Here is a 19,286-nt window from a genome sequence, read left to right as displayed (position 1 = left end):
CTAAGATGCTGAAGCCTCTTTTGATCACTCTTGGATTGCATGTTGTGACTTCATCACCCCCAACATGGAAGAACAATAGTAACAGTCTGTGGGATGTACCAGGCTGGGAAGTTTCCTGCTCATGTCCTTTACTTGGGCCCCAGGGAGGGAAGAGGTTTCTCAAAGAGGAGATTCTGTCCAGAATTTTGGACCTTCTGTTGCCTTCAGAAGGCACACACCTATAGACAGGGATGAAAAATTGAACTTTCATATAATTACTTTAGCTTTGCTTCTGTGTGTTTCCTGCTAAGCTCAGTAAAGGAAAAATGTCTGCAGAGGGAGTTAGAGTAGTTGCAGGTTGGTTTAATTAAAAACCTGGAATATTGGCCACCATCAGCAAGATCCAATCTGAACGAAGTGCACAGTTAACAAAAGTCAGTCTGATCACAACAGTTTTTACATAAGAAAGCAAGTGAAATTATATAGAACACTGTCACATAATTATTTAAGGTAATATCTGACCTAGGTAGATGGTCCATAGTGCTGACCTCCCCACAGTAAGGAGTTAATACAGCCTAACACCTAATCCTAGTCTATGATTATGTCATTTGTGTGCTGGAGAGAGTGAGGCAGCGTGTAGGGGATAAGGAGGGCAGGTACTCAGTGCCTGGCTGCTGTCCTGCCCCTTCCCAAGCCCATGGAGGTGGGTGGTCATCTGCCCTGGTGTCCCACAGCTCTGGAGCTCCCCACGTGATGCTGCATCCCTCTCTCGGCTCTTCGGAACCCGCTCCGCAGGGCTTCTTCCTCCTCGCTGCTCTCCTCGGAGCTGGAGCCCCCTGTGCCTGTTTCTGTGCCTGTTGGGGGCCTCCCAGCAGGACCCTCCGGGCAGGAGATCTTCTCCTCTCGGCACTCCTGCCCGTGGGGAAGCTTCAGGCTCTCGTTGAAGAAGGCAGAAGCCATGCACTGGGCCGCGGCCATGTCGCAGGCACAGAGGAGCTTCTCACACGTGCTCCAGCCAACGCCTGGAAGAGAAGTTTCACAGTTCATGTTTGAAAGCTGTTCAACTTACTTCATGTATGATTTGCGATGGGTAGATGAGCTTTTGAAAATAAAATTTTCAAATCTGCCTTGAATTTTAGTCTCCAAAGTCACCATTAATTACCTAAACAAAAGCCGACACCAAGGTGCCGGGCAGTGGAAGGTTCTGCTGGCTTTAGTTGAATTTGTGAATGTAAAGACACAAAAAGCTGACTTCTGATTGCAATTATAAAATGTCTGAATGTAATTTTCTCAGCCTGAGCTGGTCACATACACAGCAGTGTAATAACCTTTATCTCAACTAGGAAAAAAGTTCAAGTTTATAGTAAACATTGCTAATTTTTTGTAAGCTAAGTATTTGTCTCTTCAGCTCCAGCAGCTCTGTCATAGTGTCATTCAGTCTATCATGTTGACACACTATCATCAGGATATGAGAATTTCCTCTCACACAAGCTTACATTTTGGTGTGTGATCAAAACATACAACTTCAGATCTCAAATTTCTTTCTGCATGACATCCAAGTTTCTTAACTTGCTCCATACAGCAGTGATGAGAGAAGCAGCATCTAAAATAAACAGTAGAATGGAAATAGAAATAGAAATGGAAAATACTTACTCTTCTGGAATCGCAGAATGCTCACAATTTTTTGTCTGTATTTATTTTCAATACCCATTAAAACTAAAAAAATTTAGTTTTCATGCCCTGGAATTTTTTTTTCTATGAAGAACAAAAAACAACCCAAGCTGTTCCTACTTTCACTTTCCTCTTCCTTTTGTGTCATGTGTTTGACAGGGTTGTGTTATAATTTTAAGGGTCATAATTATAATTGTAATTGACCTAGTCTGCCATGAGAAGTGTCTTCCAGTGTTCAGATCTTGTCTGGAAATCTGAAAACTGCATCATGATTCCCAGATCATGCCATCTAATGCAATTTTTCATGCATGAAAAAATTTCTTGTTTGTGTGTGAGTGCAGGAAAAAGGTGTGTGCTCTCCTTAGACCTGACATGCCCCAACTGTTAGGAACTTCCCAGAGGAAGAGATTTTCAGCTGTAAATACAACGCTCCCAGAGCCACTTTTATTTGTGGAATTCTCTGCATTGCCCCTCATTGTCAGCCGTGCTGGCTCTTGGCCAAAAGAACTGACAGAAACTCTGACAGAACTCTGACAGAACTTAGCTCCAGCTGTGTTCCCTTCTGGAGGACAGTGTGCCCTGGGTGGGTGTTAATTCTTCTCTTCATAAGTCACTTTCCAAGCCTCCTCCTAGCCAAGTGACCCTTATCCTCATCCCTTTGACGTACTCCTCCTTCTGCTTTGCTTACCTCCCATCATTCTCCTTTCTTATTTGGAGTTAGTAAGGCCTCTCCAAAATATTGGCACAACAATAGAATGTGGTTTAGTCACATTGGAATATTTTGTGGTTTAAGTGGATTTTTTTCCCCCAGAATGTGACTTGACTACTGCTACATAGCTACAGAATGCCCAGAGAATGATGTACTGCTCTTCCTTGGTCCATGGACACAACAGTAGCACCCACAGTTAATGGCACATAGAGAGAAGCCCACACCTGTCCAGTGCATCGGTGGGATCACCTCTTCCCTCTTGGCCACAATAGCAGCCATAAGACTCAAATTCCTCTGGGCATTGCTCAGTTAAGCAGAACAGCATTTCTCCAAGCTGGGGCAGCTCCCTCTCCACTCTTCCACGTCCCCTCTGTTGCACAAAGGTCAATCGCTCGCACACTACAAAGCAAAGTTGTTATTTGACACATCATGTTTTCACTGGTTGAGGGCTCTCTTGTGAAGATAGAAGTGTTTCCAGAGCTATGAGAAACTTTGAAGGACAGCATTTTACCACCTCTAAATTATTGCTTCAGTCCATGAATTATGGCTCTTAGAGTACTGCTGACTCAGCAAGACGGCAAAAGGGCAAGGCAGTTTAAAGGGGAGAGAGATTCCTATGAAGATAGAACACACAAGTCATATTGGACACAAATGAGGATATTTAGCAGTCCTTTGTCATCTTTAAAGGTAAGTTTTTCTTTTGGAATATTCAAACTCAGATGAGTATTCAGTGGTTTCTGTCTTGGTGATTTGGAAAATACAGTCCTAACCTCTCATGCTTTCATGGTGATAGTTGGGCATGTTTTCCTGAATGAAACAATATTTTTTTTGTTCTAATTTGAAATATAGTCCAATTTGAGCTGTAGTACCCCTAGACCAAATGTTGTAATGGTTATTGTGCTGCTGAGGTTTTGGCATCACCAAATCCCAATCCTAATATCTCTGTGGCTCCCTCTACTCAGGAAGAACTGATATTATGGGAATTATTCATAAGATTTGGAAGAACACAGTGTTCCATATCAGGAAAAAGACATCAAAGGGGCCTGTTCTGGGACTTTGCAGGGGAAAGGATGTAGAGGCTGATGGCTGGATTGCAGGAGGAGGAGGGAGGGAGGGTTTCTGTTCCTCTGCATCCTCCCTTCTCCCACGAGTAATCCCATCTTTCCCTCTGAAGCTTTAGACTGATTCCCTGCTCCTGTCAGGGTCAATCCTGGATTACTGTTTCCAACAGGAAATACTGCCCATATGCCTTCTTGGGTCTTGACTCATTCATGTTAATTCCCAGAATAAACCACAGGTTCAGAGAATTGATTTGTGCTCTCTAAAAGCTGGTATTTTAAAATTGTATTTTCCAGTCTGGTGAAAGGTGGGGTTGATTCTTCTGCTCTTTTCCAGTTCCAGTGCTGCTTCTCTCCATTGGGAAGCCTAAAAAGATGGATGAGACAGTCCTTGAGTGTGGATTTATAGCCATGAAAGGTCTGAAATATCTTAGGATCTCTGGGATACCTGAGCAGGAATTGGAACAGAATCACAAATGGTGAGAAAAAGTCTGACTGGCAAGACTGTGGCAAAATGTGAGAATGAAGAGCAGGAAAATTCCTATTGCTGCTGCTGCTTATAAAACAAAGTAACCTAAATGTGTGATTAAATTATTTTCAACCAACAAAGGCAGAGAGAAACATTCCCTGAGCTCATTTTAGATACTGTATTATATGAAAAAAATTCCTTACAAGCTAATAATTAGGTTTTATAAGTGTTACTGACAGCATATTGGCAGAAGAGGTTAAAGTGATGGAAGTTTTTGCAGAGTTCTCCACCTCCTTCTAAATACCAATACGTGTGCTTAGCTAACTGGTTTAAAATAACTATAATATTTATATGTAATACATACCTGCTTTCAATACAGAGGTTGCTGAATATTTCATCAGATGTAATGGGGAGAAACTCCTTTATTTACCTTTTCCTGCAGGTCCCCTCTCAGACAGTCCCAGGTCCAGAGCTATTCCAGAGGAAGCTGTGCTCAGGCCACCCTTTGCAGGGCTTGTCTCTGGACAAGACAAATGCATAGATTAGACTTGTGAAGGTAGAATAACTCTTCTTTCAGCAGTGTGTCCAAAAGTGCATATTCTAAACTATTAGCAACTGCAGTCTTCTAAAATTTGCTAATTCTTTGTGGGAGGCTGTTTATTAAAGGTTAGTGAAGCTTTCCTGGTCAGGTGGCAGTGAGCTGCCCTTTCCAGGGCAATCAGTGCTATTCAGCCTGTATTGTATGTAACCTCCAAATTTAAGTAACAAAATAGTTTAATTCTACATATCCATGAAAAATGCTGACTCCTCAGATAGCTGTAAACAGGAAAAGGGGAGTGCTCTACATTAGAAAAGGTGTAATTCATTTTTCACTTGCCTTTTCCTTTTGTCCTTGCAGGTGTGCCTGCAGGACTCTTGTTGGTGGGGACAATTTTGACTTGCATTGAGTTACTGTCTCCTGGGAATGAGGCTGGGGAGGTGCTTATCTCTTCCACTGGGACCAAAGCTTCCATAGATCCATCTTCTTCTAAGTAAGCAGAAAAAATAAAGCAGAAGAAGAAATAGAAAATAAACAGCAAGATTTTAATTTTAGATAGCTGGTGAGACTAATACCCTCAGGCAGAATGAGTGTGAATTGATGGTCATAGAGAAGGAGTATCGAAGAGGAAAATTGGAAAAGCAGAGAATCCACACTGGTCATTTATGCACATCTCTTGCCTTTCAGAAGAAAGGACTGTAGTTAATTATGATAAATTTAAATTTAACTGCTGATTTGTTTATTTTTTTAATTCTCTGTGTACTGAGACAAAGAACTTTGCCAGGTGCTGAAAATAATGTTTTTTGCTGCTTAGTCAGCTGTACTGAGAGATAAAGTACAGGTGAAATGTCATTTGCTGAGTAAATTGCTTTAAAAAGTGTCTGTTCACCTGAAGCTGCTAAAACTGAGTAGCATCAGTGAAAGGAAGAAGTTATTTGACTGATGCAGAGCTGTGTGACTGAAGGGTTTACTGGGTTGTAATCACAAGGAAATATTGAGGGGAAAATAAATTGAGAAAGATTGTTTTCATGAGATTCTTTATCCTAAAAATTAATTTGATATTTGTTTTTGGATTATCTGACACTTTATTGTTGATCAGGAATATTTTGTTGAAATTGGAGGTACTAAAATATTATTCTTACTTTTTAAACCTTTTTTTATATAAAATAATTTGTAAATGAAAACACATCAAATGGTTTCATTTTTTTTTTTTTAATGTCAATGAGAACAATGTGGCATTTCACAAAAGAAATACTTTGAAAATACTAATGGGCATGTATTTTCATATTTTTAAAGCTTTCCTTTTGAATTACTGAATTTATTGATTGGACTAAACTCAAATTCATTAAGCTTATCCCTCTGATGTTGTGGTTTTAGTATGTGTTGAAAATAACCTGTCATAGGATAAGAGAATAGATTAAAAGAAATTAAAGTACTCTAAGAACGCAGCAAAGCCCATGAAAGGTGGCAGAAAGGGATCAATAGTCACACACTGGTTTTGATATCTCAGCAAGGTGCACGCTTTATGCCCCTTTGTTTGGCAGTGGAATGTTGAAATGAAAGTGATCCCTGCTGGATGTAAAAAATAAAACCAGAGTTTGGGAAATTCTACACTTAGCTAAGAATAGATATCACAAATAATCTCCTGGGAGCCATGCAGACCTGCAACACAATGCACAGAATTTCTGATACATTTAAGTTAATGTAGGAGAACCTTTAGTGATTTTGAGCAGTGCTTAGTACAGCAATGCTGAATTCATTGGGGTGGGAGACAGGGATATTGTTCAGACAGTGGAATCAAAGTCAAAAATTACTGCTTTTTTCTCTCCATAAATATCAATTTTCCCTGACATTTTTCTGGTGGATTTCAGCCTGCCTAGATAATCCTTTCTACACAAAAGGGGCCAGAGGAAACTTCCAGATCTACCAAGGTGCTCCATTTTCAGCTGGACCTACTGGTGAGGCTGTGCTCAAAGCATGGACTCCTGCAAAAGCTGGAACAAGTTTTAGATTGGGAGAGAGTTCCATGGAATTATCTATAATAAAGGAGGAAGCAAAATCAAAATAAACCCTTCTGGCAGCAGATGCTGTGAATGTAATTTACAGAAACAACCATTATATCATTAAACCTTATGTGAAGAGGCTTTCAGAAATACTTGGATGAGGAGTGCAAATGAGTGGCTGGAGGCAAGGAACAGCTAATGCTTCTCAGCCAAGTTTTATTGTTTGTGTATCTGCTATCTGACCCTGATCTAAATTTGATTCTCTGGCAGCCCTGTTGCTACCATGCACAGAATTTTAACTGTGATACTTTTAGATGAAGAATTGCTATGTCAGTCAAAGAAAGAGGAAAAATGAGGGTCACTGACCTTTTATTGAGAGAATGGGGGGAGCAGGAGCTGTGCCTCTGTGGTTCCCTGAGGTACCTGTAAAAAAACAGAGGCATCATGGTAGTGACCTGCCAGGTGAATTCCTGCCGTGCATTTCTGAAATTACTTTGACTTAAAGCATTACAAAGCCTAACCAAAGAGCCTGGATTTATAAAGATGGTAATTAGGAGAAGCGAAGTGTTTTGCTGAAGGATGTGCAAGTCAGAAGAAGAAATATTAACCAGAAATCCTCTGCTGAAGATTTTTGACTGTGACACCACAGACCTTCATAAATGAAAATCCATATTCACCTGTAGTCAAGAGTGCCAAATTTGTCAACAAAATTTAATGACTCTTACCTCTGGCTTTGGAAGTTGCCAAGACTGTGTCAGGGGGCTCAAAAGAAACCACTGTTGAAAATAAAAAATATAAACTCAGGAAACACATGAACAGTTATGAACAGTTAGGTTGCTGAGAAGAGCTTTTTCTGGAAACAGGAAGATACAGACATATATCATGGATAGACATTTACCTATTTTTCTCAGTGGTGTATTTATTGATGGCTACAAAGTGATACTCATAAATTAATCTCATTGCATGTAAATAATGTACTAGCATTAATAATGTAACAGCACTAACACAGGATTCTATGATTCTATGAAAGATGTGTAAATATGGATGAATTGGGAAATTCAATATTAAGTCCATTTGACAGCCAAATAGACTAAACAGGATTAGGTCTGGCATCCCAGTCTTGTGCACAAAAGGATGCTGCATTCCTTGTGAGCACCTTGTGTTTGCCTGCACTGAGAGTCAGGTGAGGATGGGCAGTCATAAGGCCAAATACCTCCCTGATCTCTAACCTGTTTTCTTTACCTGATAAAATGATTTTCATTTGTCAGTTGCCTTTTGAACAATTATAAAAATAGCTATCAATCAAATGATCTAAAAAATCATCTCCACATTTTTTTTTCTGTGTTGTTAGGATATTGTGATGGGAAGAATAAATAGTTTGACTTTGAAGGAGTTTCTCAATGATACTTAGCTTTGGTTTAATGAAACTTCCACAGTAGTCAATGTTGAAGATTATTTGGGCTTAAACAGGAAGATAACTAGTTAAATAGTAAGTGGTTCTCCAAATGTTTCCTTCAAAGACTGATTAGCAACAGTATCTATATTGTTTTCAGCTTTCTAAAATTCCTAATACAGGGTTTTGTTCATTGGTAATACTTGGAACCTCATGATGGACTGTGCCTCAATAGGGAGCAGGAGTAGTTGTTTTTTCAGGAAGGGAAACATTTTTACTGAAGTGCAAATACAGGTGCTCTCATTCCTTCAGGAGTTCTGTTTTCTATTACAAAGTGTCCCAGAAGCAGATAGAAAAGCATGAACCAACACTGGATCAGCTGCTAGGCGAGAATGAAAAATACTGTAAAAAAACTACTTTGATAATACAGGACGGGTATGAAGGAACAGCCAGCACTTACATTCAGCATAAAGCCTTTTCAGGTACCTACACTTGGGCATGTGCTGCTATTTAAAAATATAAAAAAAAAACCAACAAACTTTTAAATGTCAGAAACCTTTTTTTAAAAAAAGAAAAAAAAAAAATCCATGTGGTTTTCATCATTCCAGATTCACACTTGGGGCAATGGCACAATAAAGGAGCACAATAAAGCTTGAAATCAGCTTCTTAGGTTCTCAAAAAAATCCAGTTTCCACGTCTCCCCATGCAAGCTGGTCTAGTGCAAAGTGTCCCCGCCCACAGCAGGGGCTTTGGAATGAGATGATCTTCGAGGGCCTTTCCAACACAAACCACTCTGTGATTTTCTGGGTTAAGCAGTGGCCTGGTTGCACATATCAGTGCATGTTGTTTGTGTGCTTGGCAGAGATGGGGTCTGTGAACAGGCAATCACGGAATCATCAAGACAGGAAGAGACCTTCAGGTCACCCAGCCCAGCTGCAGCCCAGCCCTGCCCCTGGAACCACTAAACCACCAGACCACATTGCCCAGTGCCAGATCCAGATGCCTCTTAAGCACCTCCAGGGATGGTGACTCCCTGGGCAGCCTATTCCAATGTCTGAGCACCTGAAGAGTGAAAAAATTCTTACTAATAGCTAATCTGACTCTCCCCTGTCTCATCTGAAGGACATTTCCCCTGATTGTTTCCCTGCAGGATGGTAGAAGAGCCCAGTGCCCACCTCCCCACACCCTCTTGTCAGGGGGTTGTAGAGAGCAATGAGGTCCCCCTGAGCCTGCTCTTCTCGAGACTAAACAAACCCATCTGCCTCAGCCACCCCTCATAAGAAATGTTCTCTGGTCCTCTCATGAGCCTTGCTGCCCTTCTCTGGGCACTCTGCAGCACCTCAATGTCCTTTTTAAAGTGAGGAGCCCAGAACTGGGCCCAGCACTCGAGGTGCAGCCTCACAGTGCAGGCTACAGAGGAGCAATCACTTCCCTGCTCCTGCTGCCCACTCCGTCCTTGGTGCCAGCCAAGATGCCCCTGGCCCTCTGGGCTACCTGGGCACACACTGGCTCCTACTGAGGCAGCTGTGGGCCAGCACCCTTAGTCCATTTTCCAAACAGCTCTGATGCCTCTTCTCCCTTAGAAGCAGTGTGACTTTTCTTGTGATGGAGCCACAAAGTGGTTTAGAGACTCACCAAGGAGGATCCTGAGTGAGGAGGTGTCAGCCTGGATCTCTTTGCTACAAGTAAATAAAACACCAAACTGGTGGCTTGTTGGCACAAACCATGCTCAGAATTTCCTCCTGTTACTGTTTGATCTTAATTAATTCAATATCTTTTAAAGACAAGAAATGTGCTGTGGGTCCAGTGGTTGGCACCCACAGAGGGCATCTCTGCCAGCCAGATCATCTGCTCCAACCTGTGTTCCCAGGGAAACAAAAGGCTGTTTTGATGAAAACAGGTTTTGTTGTAGAGCATTCTCAGCCCTTGGGAAACTTACTGTAAACACTGGTTAAACACATTACATGCACAAATTGAAAAATTGCACCTTCCCATTCAATCTTGAACTCCATCACCAAAACATTACATCTAGTTTTACATCAGTCCTTTTGGGAGGGCAGGAAGAAAGCAAACATCTTGTGTTCTCTCAGCTTTTGGGAGCTGAAAGCAGGACTCTTTTCACTCTAAGTTGCAAACCCAAACCTTCTTCCACAGATGCAGTCACAGCCCATGTTTCATCAGTCCCTTGATGAACCAATTCTGCAAAAAAAATATTTACTCCAGAAACTCGTGGCATAGGGTGCTCCTTAGACTGTATCCTCGAATAACATGATCAGAATCATCAGAAAGGAATTTATTTCTAAATATTATTATGATTACAGCAGCAGTATTAAAATATTGTTTTAGTATTTATACCCTACTGATACTAAAGTCTATTGAGCTACATGCAGTATAATAATAAAAATAATCCCAAAGAGTTTCAACCTAAACAAGAGGAATTGGCTGTCAGTCAGCATTCTTTAAATTCTCATTTCTTCAGATTATTTTTCTGAGTATAAACTGGTCTCAATTTAATACATTCCAGACAAAGAATTACAGAGGTTACCTACCCTCCATGTGTTGTCTTGTCAGCTCTCTCTTGCTGGTTGTTTCTGAAAGAGAAAAATCTCTCATGAAGTGTGAGAAGAGGATTTTTTCACTCTTTGATCTGACTAGCACAAATCAGGAGTGCATTGAATGTATTCCTATTAAAGATTTAGTCAAATACATGCACATTTCACTCAAATTTTTCTCTGCAATAAAGAACCTACCAAAATCCTTTTTCTATGGATTCATCAGATAGGGCTATTTTCTTTCCCAAAGTCAGAATTGGACAGAACAGCTATACAGAAGAATTATAATGTGAGTGAACGCTAAGTGAAAATGTTTCATTAAAAGTTGCTTTTTTTTCATCAAGAAATATAATCAAGTACCTAAAATTAGCAGAGACATCCAGTGAACTAAAATGGAATCTGTCTTCATCAGCACTGATAAAATCAGCATAATTTTCCTGTTGGCAAAGAACAATATCCCCCTTATTTTTAGTGTGTTGGATCTACCATACTGTATATCAGAGACATCTGATCCCAGTGAAAGATTACTGTCTTAAAAAAAGACAGTGACCTGGTTTTGATGCAAACATTCCTGGGGCATTTTCTTCTCCCTTGATGCATTCAGGAGGGTATGCACACATCCAGGGTGTGATGCAGCTGTGTGTGTCTGTCTGTCCTTAGCACTGGAGGCTGTGACTGTGACCCAAAGGATTAGAAAAGCTAATGTTGCTTTTTCACATCTCCCTCAGCTTGGGGACCCAGACGTCCTGCCCTTGCTGTGCTCTGGTTGCAATCCATCTGAATGAAATTTTTAATCCAGGCTTGCTCCCACGGGGCAGGCATTTGGTCTTGCAGGGCTGTAATTTCAGCTACAGAGCTCAGATCAGTGTGTGACCATGGGGATAAACCTCCCCTTCATCCTTAGCAGGGTTTTTCCTTCCAGAATGGAAACCAAGTAACTGAACAGAGTAAGCCTGTTTTTGCTTTTCCAGTCAGTTTTTGAATGGTTTAAGGGAAGATTTGGGTAGCAATCATTTCATCATTTCCTGCTAGTGACATCATCACAAGTATCACTCATTCATTCCAGGTGGCAGAAGCTTCCTGAAGAAAAAAATTTCTTCACATCTAACTGGAATTAGTTGAGTTCCTTGCACCCTGTGCACCTCCAGGAAGAGTCTGGCTGCATCTTCTCACCACACCCCACTCAGTACTGAGAACTGCAAAAAGATCTCCCCAAGCCTTCTCCTCTTTCCTCACGGGCTCCAGCCCCCTTCCCCATCTCAGGAGCCTCTCCTGGCCCTGCTCCAGGACAGCAATCCACCTGTCTCCACCTTTTCTCCTGCTACTCACCCAAATAGCAGCAAATGGACAGGAGACATGAAACAGAGACCAGATTTATGGCAGGAAAGCACCCAGCTCCTGCTTCGTTCTCGTTGGGTGACATTTGATGCCAGCAGAAAACCTGGCAGGAGGGGGCACTCCGTCAGATCCCTCTTATTACCTGTAACTGGAGATGGGCAGGAGGAGACATCCAGCCCACTCAAGGAAGAGTTGATCTGTGCATTCACAAAGCATTCAATGGCATCTTTGTCACAGGTGCAGAGGAACTGGTCACAGGGATCCACAAACTCTGGAAATAAAACAAAAATCCAAACAAGGTGCTATTGAAAAATCTTTTCCACCTTCTGCTTTTTCCTCCCTGTAAGGTTTGTGTCTGTATTTTGTTAGTCCAAACTTATTTATTTTGTGCTTCTCCATGCAAAACATGGACAAGTTTCATAGTCCAACTCTTGCTTTAAACCAGTTGATGCAGTCTGGCATGGCTGTTAATAAATTATTTTCTCTTTGGTGGTGTCTGCAGAGTATTGAAGACTACACAGCAAGGCTTTAGTTTATCTATAGAAAACTTAATCCAGCTGATACTGCATTTAATATTTCACAGCCTTCATTAAAATATTCCTCCTAACTCCACGAAGTCACAATCCACAATCCAAGCCTTTCATGTGAGATGTGATTTGCTCCTTATAAAGAATAAGAGAAGCTTAGAACAGCTTGGATTTGAAGGTGTTTTAAACCTCATGTCATTCCACCCTCTGCCACGGGCAGGGACACCTTCCTCTAGCACAGGTTGCTCAAAGCCCCATCCAACCTGGCCTTGAACACTTCCAGGGATGAGGCATCTACAACTTCTCTGGGCAATCTGTGTCAGTGCCTCACTGCACTCAAAGTTAAAAATTTCTTCCTAACACAACGAGTTTCCCATGAAATACTATTTTCTCTCTTCAAAATTTCCTACCTTTCAGAGTATAAAAAAAATTGACTTTTCATAGCTGCCACACTTCTATTTTGTATTGGGGCTATATAGAAAGAGAATGCTTAAATGCACTTGGACTATTAGAGATTGGCCTAAATAACAAAAATGTTTTTAATTTGAAAAAAGGAATGGAAATTGGATCAGATTGTTGATTAAATAGGATGTAAGGGTATTAGTTTGGGGATTCTGCTCCTCTTTGCTGGTATCCTCAAACCATGTTCTAGCATATAGTCTTTTCTGAGAGCCAATACTTGATGAAAGGATATTAGGCATTAAAGACCCCCACTGCACTCTTGTCAGGCCTGTACCAACATTGCATGGAATAGCTCCTGTTATAACACATGATCTCTGCCCTCACTGGTGATAGTGCTGTAGCTGAGGAGTGTGTGTGACCTTATGAACAAAGAATTTGATCCCTCAAGGTGCAGAAAAATCAGGCCTTGATGCCTCAGAACAAGATTGTTTTTCAGGTTTCTCTTCAGCATCTGCTGCATTTCTGATGTGTAAAGACATCTCAAGCAATGCTTAGTGGTCTTGCAAAGTAAGGGAAAGCCCAGGAAGAGGCTGCCTGTTGGAGGGGCTCTGGGAAGTGGAGGTGGTTTCTGATGAACTTGACTATGACTTTTGGTAGGTAGACCAGAACAAACTTCTGGTCACAGTGAGGCTCCAGTGTCAAGCTCTTTTGAAAGGTCAATCTCACCACAAGTCAGGTTTTTAGTAGAGCAGCTGACATCTGCAGAAATCTTTGATGGGTCCCACGTGCACTCCATCTCCAGCGCTTCCTCATAGCATTTGCGGTGCTGAAAACAGCATCTTAAAAAGGAAATAACAGAGAGGTCAAACCATTCGTTCCCCTAGCTTGGTTTCCCTTTGCAAGCAGGGAAGGGATTGTTTCCCTATCATTGCAAGACATGGATAGTCTTCTGGGCCTGCTTCTCTGTCACAAAGTCTGTGGAGGCTCCTAATTTAGAGATGACAATGAGCTACTCTGAAAAATGGGAAAAGGTTGGTCTTACAGGCACTAGTACTTTCCCATGCCTTAAAAACCTCCTGTGAGGCACTGAGTCCTTTTCTGTGGAACAGAAATGGCACAGACAAGCCCCAAGATTTGTACAACAATTTTCTGAGAAATAAAATTGGTGAAAAAAACTGCAACACTGTGGGAACTGTCTCTAGGAGAGCCGGGCAAGCCACAGGTTTGGAGACTCCCCTGAACCAAAAACACCTCTCGGTCAGTGGCAAAGCAACAATCACTCTCTGCTGCACATGGCAGTAGGAATTCTGTGCTGACAGGGAAACCTCACCCCAGGGCTGCAAAACAACTTGTAAATACAAACTGTCTGTGTGGGTGATTCTCAGGACAAACCTGCTGATGGACGTTTCTGCAGTTTCTGGGTTTGTGCTGCTCTGCACTAAAATGAAGCTGAGTGAAGCAAAAACCCAGGTGCTCAGCTCTTGGGTATCAATCCATTGAACTGACTCAAGGTCCCATTTCAGGATGTCATCACAATTGTTCAGAAAACTTTTCACAGAGAAACTCCATGGCTTTTTTCCAGTAGCAGAATTAGATCTCCATTTTCCCAGCCATTCCATGCTGCCGAGTGGGTGGATTAATTTCCAGCTATCTATAGGCTTAGCCCTTTCTGAGCCGCTGCTGTCTTCACTCAGGGAATTAATATATTACATTGTTGGAAAACCCATTTTCTTGACAGACATGGATGTATCTTGATTCTTTTAGAATTTCCTTTCACATCTCCTGCTGATATAATTAAACAAGTATCTGATTGTCCTGGACTGAGATTACTTTTCCTCTCACTAGAGTCAGATGATGTGCATCCTACTTACCCACAAATAAATCTATCTTTTTATTACTGTTTTTAAATAATTTATACAGATGTTATGCTTTGGACAATCAGAGCATGATGGCATTTATTACCAGTCTGGGCAGAAAAGGATCTCTCATGGATATGACTTACTCATCAACTTCATCCACAGGGAGCCCTTCCATCTCAAACCGGCAAGAGCAACCATAATCTTCAAAATCCCTGGGACAGAACCCAGTAACACACTTCATTCTGTTCACAAAGTTGAGAAGGGCAGGGAAGTTGGTGAAGATGGACTGTAACCAGGTGAAGTGAGAACCCAGGCAGTCTGGAAAGAGAACAGCCATAAAACAGCTGGTAAATGGAGGTGAGGCAGGCGTGGGTGACACACGGGCGATATTTGCGTGAGCACAGAGCCCAGACAAGGCAGTGACAACGGGCACTCAGCAGTGTTTAGAGTTACAGTGGTCTTTGGGGAGATCTGCATCCACAAAAATCCCTCTTTCATCTTAGTAAATATATTAAAACAAACCCCACAGGATTTCTATTCAGTGCTAAAGTACAACTGGAACAGGTACATACCAAAAAATAATGCAACACTTTCCACATTTTGAAAGACTCCATTGAAGAGTGTGGTATTGTCTAAATGAAAAAATAAACAAACAGTGCTTACTTAAAAAAAATAAATTTTTCTTCCTCTACCAGACTTCCCTAGTCTCACTTCAGTTTTTAAACCATTTGGAGATGAGTTCCTAGCCATTTGCTTCCCTGTGAAGCTTCTAGAATACAAGGGTTCCCACTGCCATGCAATAATGCAGAAAGTAAAGCTTAAACCTTTCTTACTCAAGATTCTTTCCGGTGTGTTAAGCAGCTCTGGCAGGAATGCTGCTGGCTCCAGTTCTTGGCCACCTACCTCAGCAAATAAATTTGAGAAGAAAAAGGTTTAAATGTTAGAAAAAAAACAAACACAAAAAACAAACCCAAAACAAAACAAAAAACCAAAAACAAACAAACAAACAAACAACGAAACAAAAAACCAAAAACAAACAAACAAACAAACAACAACAACAACAACAACAAAAAAAAAAAAAAAAAAAAAAAAAAAAAAGATCACAATTAACCAGCCACATATATTTCATTATGATACACTGCAGTTGAATATCTTCCTACACTGGTAAGCTGATTTATCAAAGACATGAATACTTGCTCAGCTCCACCACATCCCTGAAAAGGTCAGAATTGTACTGGTGTGGACTGGTGTTTACTGGTAATTCACACCCACTTCAGCCCAAAACCCAGTCTCTTGAACAGGTATTGCTGCTGAGGATGAGCTAACCCTTGTCTTCCTGTTCTCATCTGAACAGTAGCCCTTACAGGACAAATTAGTAGAATTATATAAAATTGGTTTAGTGCCCACCTATCCCAAATACTCCGTAACCCTGTGCTATAACGTGAAACAGGGTTATATAATGTGGATGTGAAACAGTTTCATATAATGTGAAACAGTGTTATTTGAAGTGATTTGGTTTTTCTGAGTCCATCTTGGGTATTCTATTATTGCCTCACTGCCTCATTGTCTCTCTTCCTATAATTCTTTATATTTTAAGTTAATTATCTCTTCTTCCTTTTTTAGATGAGGTGGTAGATTTGGAATCTTTTCAACACTTCCATTTTTACTGTTGGCCAAATCCTGAATTAGAGTAAAATCTAATATTTGTTCTCTCACTTCCAATTTGTAACCTGTTTTTTTTTTTTTTTTTCTCTGCATGATTTCAGAAGACAATGTATTACTTTGGATTTATTTAACCTTGGCTTAAAAAAAAAGAAAAAAAAAAAGCAGTAAGTAAAGGATATTTGCTGTCTCAAGAATCTATATATTTAAAACTGAAAAAGCCCATAGTGTTAAATTCATGGCGTAACTTATGTCTCAGAATAACTGACATTAGGAAAGCTGTCCTTTTTCTCCAAAACAAATCTGGGAAAGAGCTGACAGTCATCTTGCTCATCTGTTATATTTTCCTGCAATAAATATAGGGTAAAAGAGTAAAGCAGAGTGGTGGGGTTTTTAGACAGGAAGCTTAACTCTGTGTTTAGTAAAGGATTAAGAAAAATAGGAATTTTCTTTTTTAAGATGATGTATAAGTGCTTTCTCAGGATGTCCACAACTTTTGTGATGTGAACAAGATTTTCATGGTAATAGTCATATCCTCCCAGCAATTAATTTCTCAAGTTCAATTGAAGAATATGGATAGAGGATTCAGTGAGTCAGGAAGGGGTGCTTCCTCTTGTGTTATTCTTTTTCCTGAAATTCTTGAGAAGCTTTTAGATAAACAGTATTACACCAAAAGTGTCCTTCTCTGCAGCAGAACTAAGGAGAGCAAATTGCTTTCTACAAACCAGAAAAAGTCTCCCAATAAAAGCTGGTCTTTTCACAGAACTGGAACAAGTCTGTTGAAAGCTACATTGCCATGAGGAATTCAGCTTCAGGCAAAATAATGGCATAAAACCAGCATTGAGTGCTATATACGTACACGTGCTTGCTAAAGAAAGACTAACCCTTATTTTCTGGCTTAAAGCCTGTATTTCCTCTGCAATGACAAACATCACTTGGGCCAGGTTCTGGTAAGTGCAACTGGAGCCAGGTTTGACACACTGCACAGCACCATGGCTCAAACTAAGTGTTGATGAAGAGCCATTAGTCATTTGGTCCCTTTGGCAAAATGTTTGGAGAACATGAAAATCCCATGGAGTGGAAATATGTCAGAGGAGAAAATTGACAAAACCATATTCAGGGGTACTGGAAGCTGTGATTGCTCCACTATCCTTCTCTTGCAATTAGTTCTTCTGAGCAAACTGAACTGTGTGCACCCAATTAACACTTAAATGTTTGAAGTTCTTCTGGAGAAGAATGTCTGCTCAGCAGTTTGGTAAATCATTGGCCCTTCTAATCCTCTAATTACAAAGACAAACTTTTCTAATTGTCACCAAGTCAAGATCAATGAACCAATATTTGCTAACAAGATTGCTTACTTTTGTTTAAATTGGGAGTGGGAGGAACAAGGAGAAAATACTTTCTGGATTAATTATTATCTTTTCCTCTTTTAGTATCATGTATTTGGAACTACTGTCCTATGTCATTCCCCGTAGAGGCAGTGAAAGATTTTGCTACAAAAATCAATCCTTTAAATCTCAGAAGATTCTGGGGATGCCAATTTGTCTCACCTCTCTCTAAAACCTGTTAAAAAATTCAGTAAGTTTTGAGGAGACTTGTATGATACATCAGCTCTTGGGCTTTCCCATTGTACATCTTATCTATAGAACTTCTTTTAATGTTCAGGTACATATAAAATTGTTTCTGGACTGCATCTGTGTTTTTCCTACCTGACAACAATTTCCTGAAGTGTTGTGTAAAAAAAAGGTCATCAAAAAACATCACTGCACCTCCAGTTGTCTTTTTCAGCCATGGCTCACTAAAATGTCCTGATACAGGTCATGGATGCACTCCTTACAATCCTTGGGAAGCAAAAACCTTGACTATACCAGAAAACGTCAGGGTGCAGCAAACCCAAACTATTTGATTTATTCTAGGTAAGTCACATTAATTCCTCTCAAAGATGCTGTTTCATGCATAGATATTTGCTTCAGTCTCAAAGCAGAGATCAGCAGCATAAATCCCACAGAAATATAAATCAATAATTCTTCCCAAACCTAAACATGGTAGCACTTTAAATATTCATGTTCTGATTGTATTTAGCTAGGGGGAAACATTGTTGCACATCCTTTTAAGATTTGGGGGAATTATTTTTTCAAATGCTTTGACAGAAAAATATATGAATGTCCAGATATTTTTGAGCGCAGTATCAATATAAAAATATATACATTTAAAATAAATAGATAGTGCAGGTATTTGAGCATTTGCTGTCACTGCAGTGAGAAATGTGAATATTCTTTCTGATTACTTTCCATATTGTAGGAGTCTTAAGGTTCAGCTTCATAATTTTAGCCTATATGTTTCATGTTAGACCTGTTTGGTTTCTGAATTGCAATGTAAGCAACACCTCAGAAGAGAAGCAACTGGTCAAGTTGATGAAGGTCAGTGCAGAATTTTTCTATGCTGGGGTCCTGAGTTTTCTCTTCCCTTTAGAAATATCCCCATGGATTGACCAGAAATTGTGACAGACCTTCTAAGAGTTCTTCCGTCACTTGTACATCATAACTCTTACTGACATTCCTACAAAGAGCAGAGACTGCAGAAATTTGAGATATTTGTTCATCCCTGACTCAAGGAAGTTCATTCACTCATGACAATAAAATCTAAAGAGTTATATGAAGAAAAAGCTATTCATACTAAAATTCAAAACAGGAGCTTTAGGTTATTTTTCAGGATGTACTGAATGTTTTGGAGAATTAAGACAATAAAAATGTATTTAATGAGTAGAATCTCTTTATATGAAACTTATAAATTTGGAGTCTTAATGGCTTAAATAATGACAAAGTGCTAGCAAAAAGAAGTTGCAAATTTTTTTGTTGTATTTTTAACCCCACTACATTTTTTGTTGCTTCACTACAAGTCCTGAGAAAAATATTTTATGAGTACTTCATAAAGAAAGGTCTTCAAGCACATCTGGGTGTTGAACACCAAAATTTGAGCAGAGAGAAGGTGTGTTTCTAAGGGATTGTTTCCAAATGCTCATACTTAAAATAGTATTTTGACATAATATCAAATAATCATAAAAATACATTGCCACTTACCAGTGTACACCACCATGGACATAGACATCAGCAGAATTACAATCAT

General features: G+C 40.2%; 1 protein-coding gene across 2 annotated transcripts; it reads right to left on the bottom strand.

Annotated features, from left to right (window-relative positions):
• Window positions 1-626: 626 nt before the first annotated feature.
• OC90 (otoconin 90) lies at window positions 627-19,286 on the bottom strand. 2 transcript variants are annotated; one of them, XM_021542317.3, is made up of 15 exons: window positions 19,251-19,286; window positions 15,659-15,667; window positions 15,332-15,401; window positions 15,071-15,130; window positions 14,642-14,816; window positions 13,366-13,478; window positions 11,853-11,981; window positions 10,370-10,411; window positions 9,963-10,019; window positions 7,153-7,203; window positions 4,764-4,910; window positions 4,317-4,406; window positions 2,584-2,758; window positions 1,476-1,582; window positions 627-1,001 (listed from the first exon to the last, which is right to left on the bottom strand). In XM_021542317.3, exons 1-15 carry the CDS (start codon window positions 19,284-19,286, stop codon window positions 691-693), a joined length of 1,572 nt encoding a protein of 523 aa, XP_021397992.2. In that variant the 3' UTR covers window positions 627-690. The 2 variants fall into 2 exon arrangements, 1 of the variants encoding a protein (XP_021397992.2); XR_013340440.1 differs by lacking the exons at window positions 627-1,001; window positions 1,476-1,582; window positions 2,584-2,758; ... (9 more) ...; window positions 15,659-15,667; window positions 19,251-19,286 and adding an exon at window positions 3,531-3,784 and having other exon boundaries at window positions 4,317-4,358.

The sequence above is a fragment of the Lonchura striata genome, chromosome 1, assembly GCF_046129695.1.
Source record: "Lonchura striata isolate bLonStr1 chromosome 1, bLonStr1.mat, whole genome shotgun sequence".
Lineage (NCBI taxonomy): Eukaryota > Metazoa > Chordata > Aves > Passeriformes > Estrildidae > Lonchura > Lonchura striata.
The sequence above is the reverse complement of the archived record's forward strand: the minus strand, read 5'-3'. Positions and strand labels throughout refer to the sequence as shown.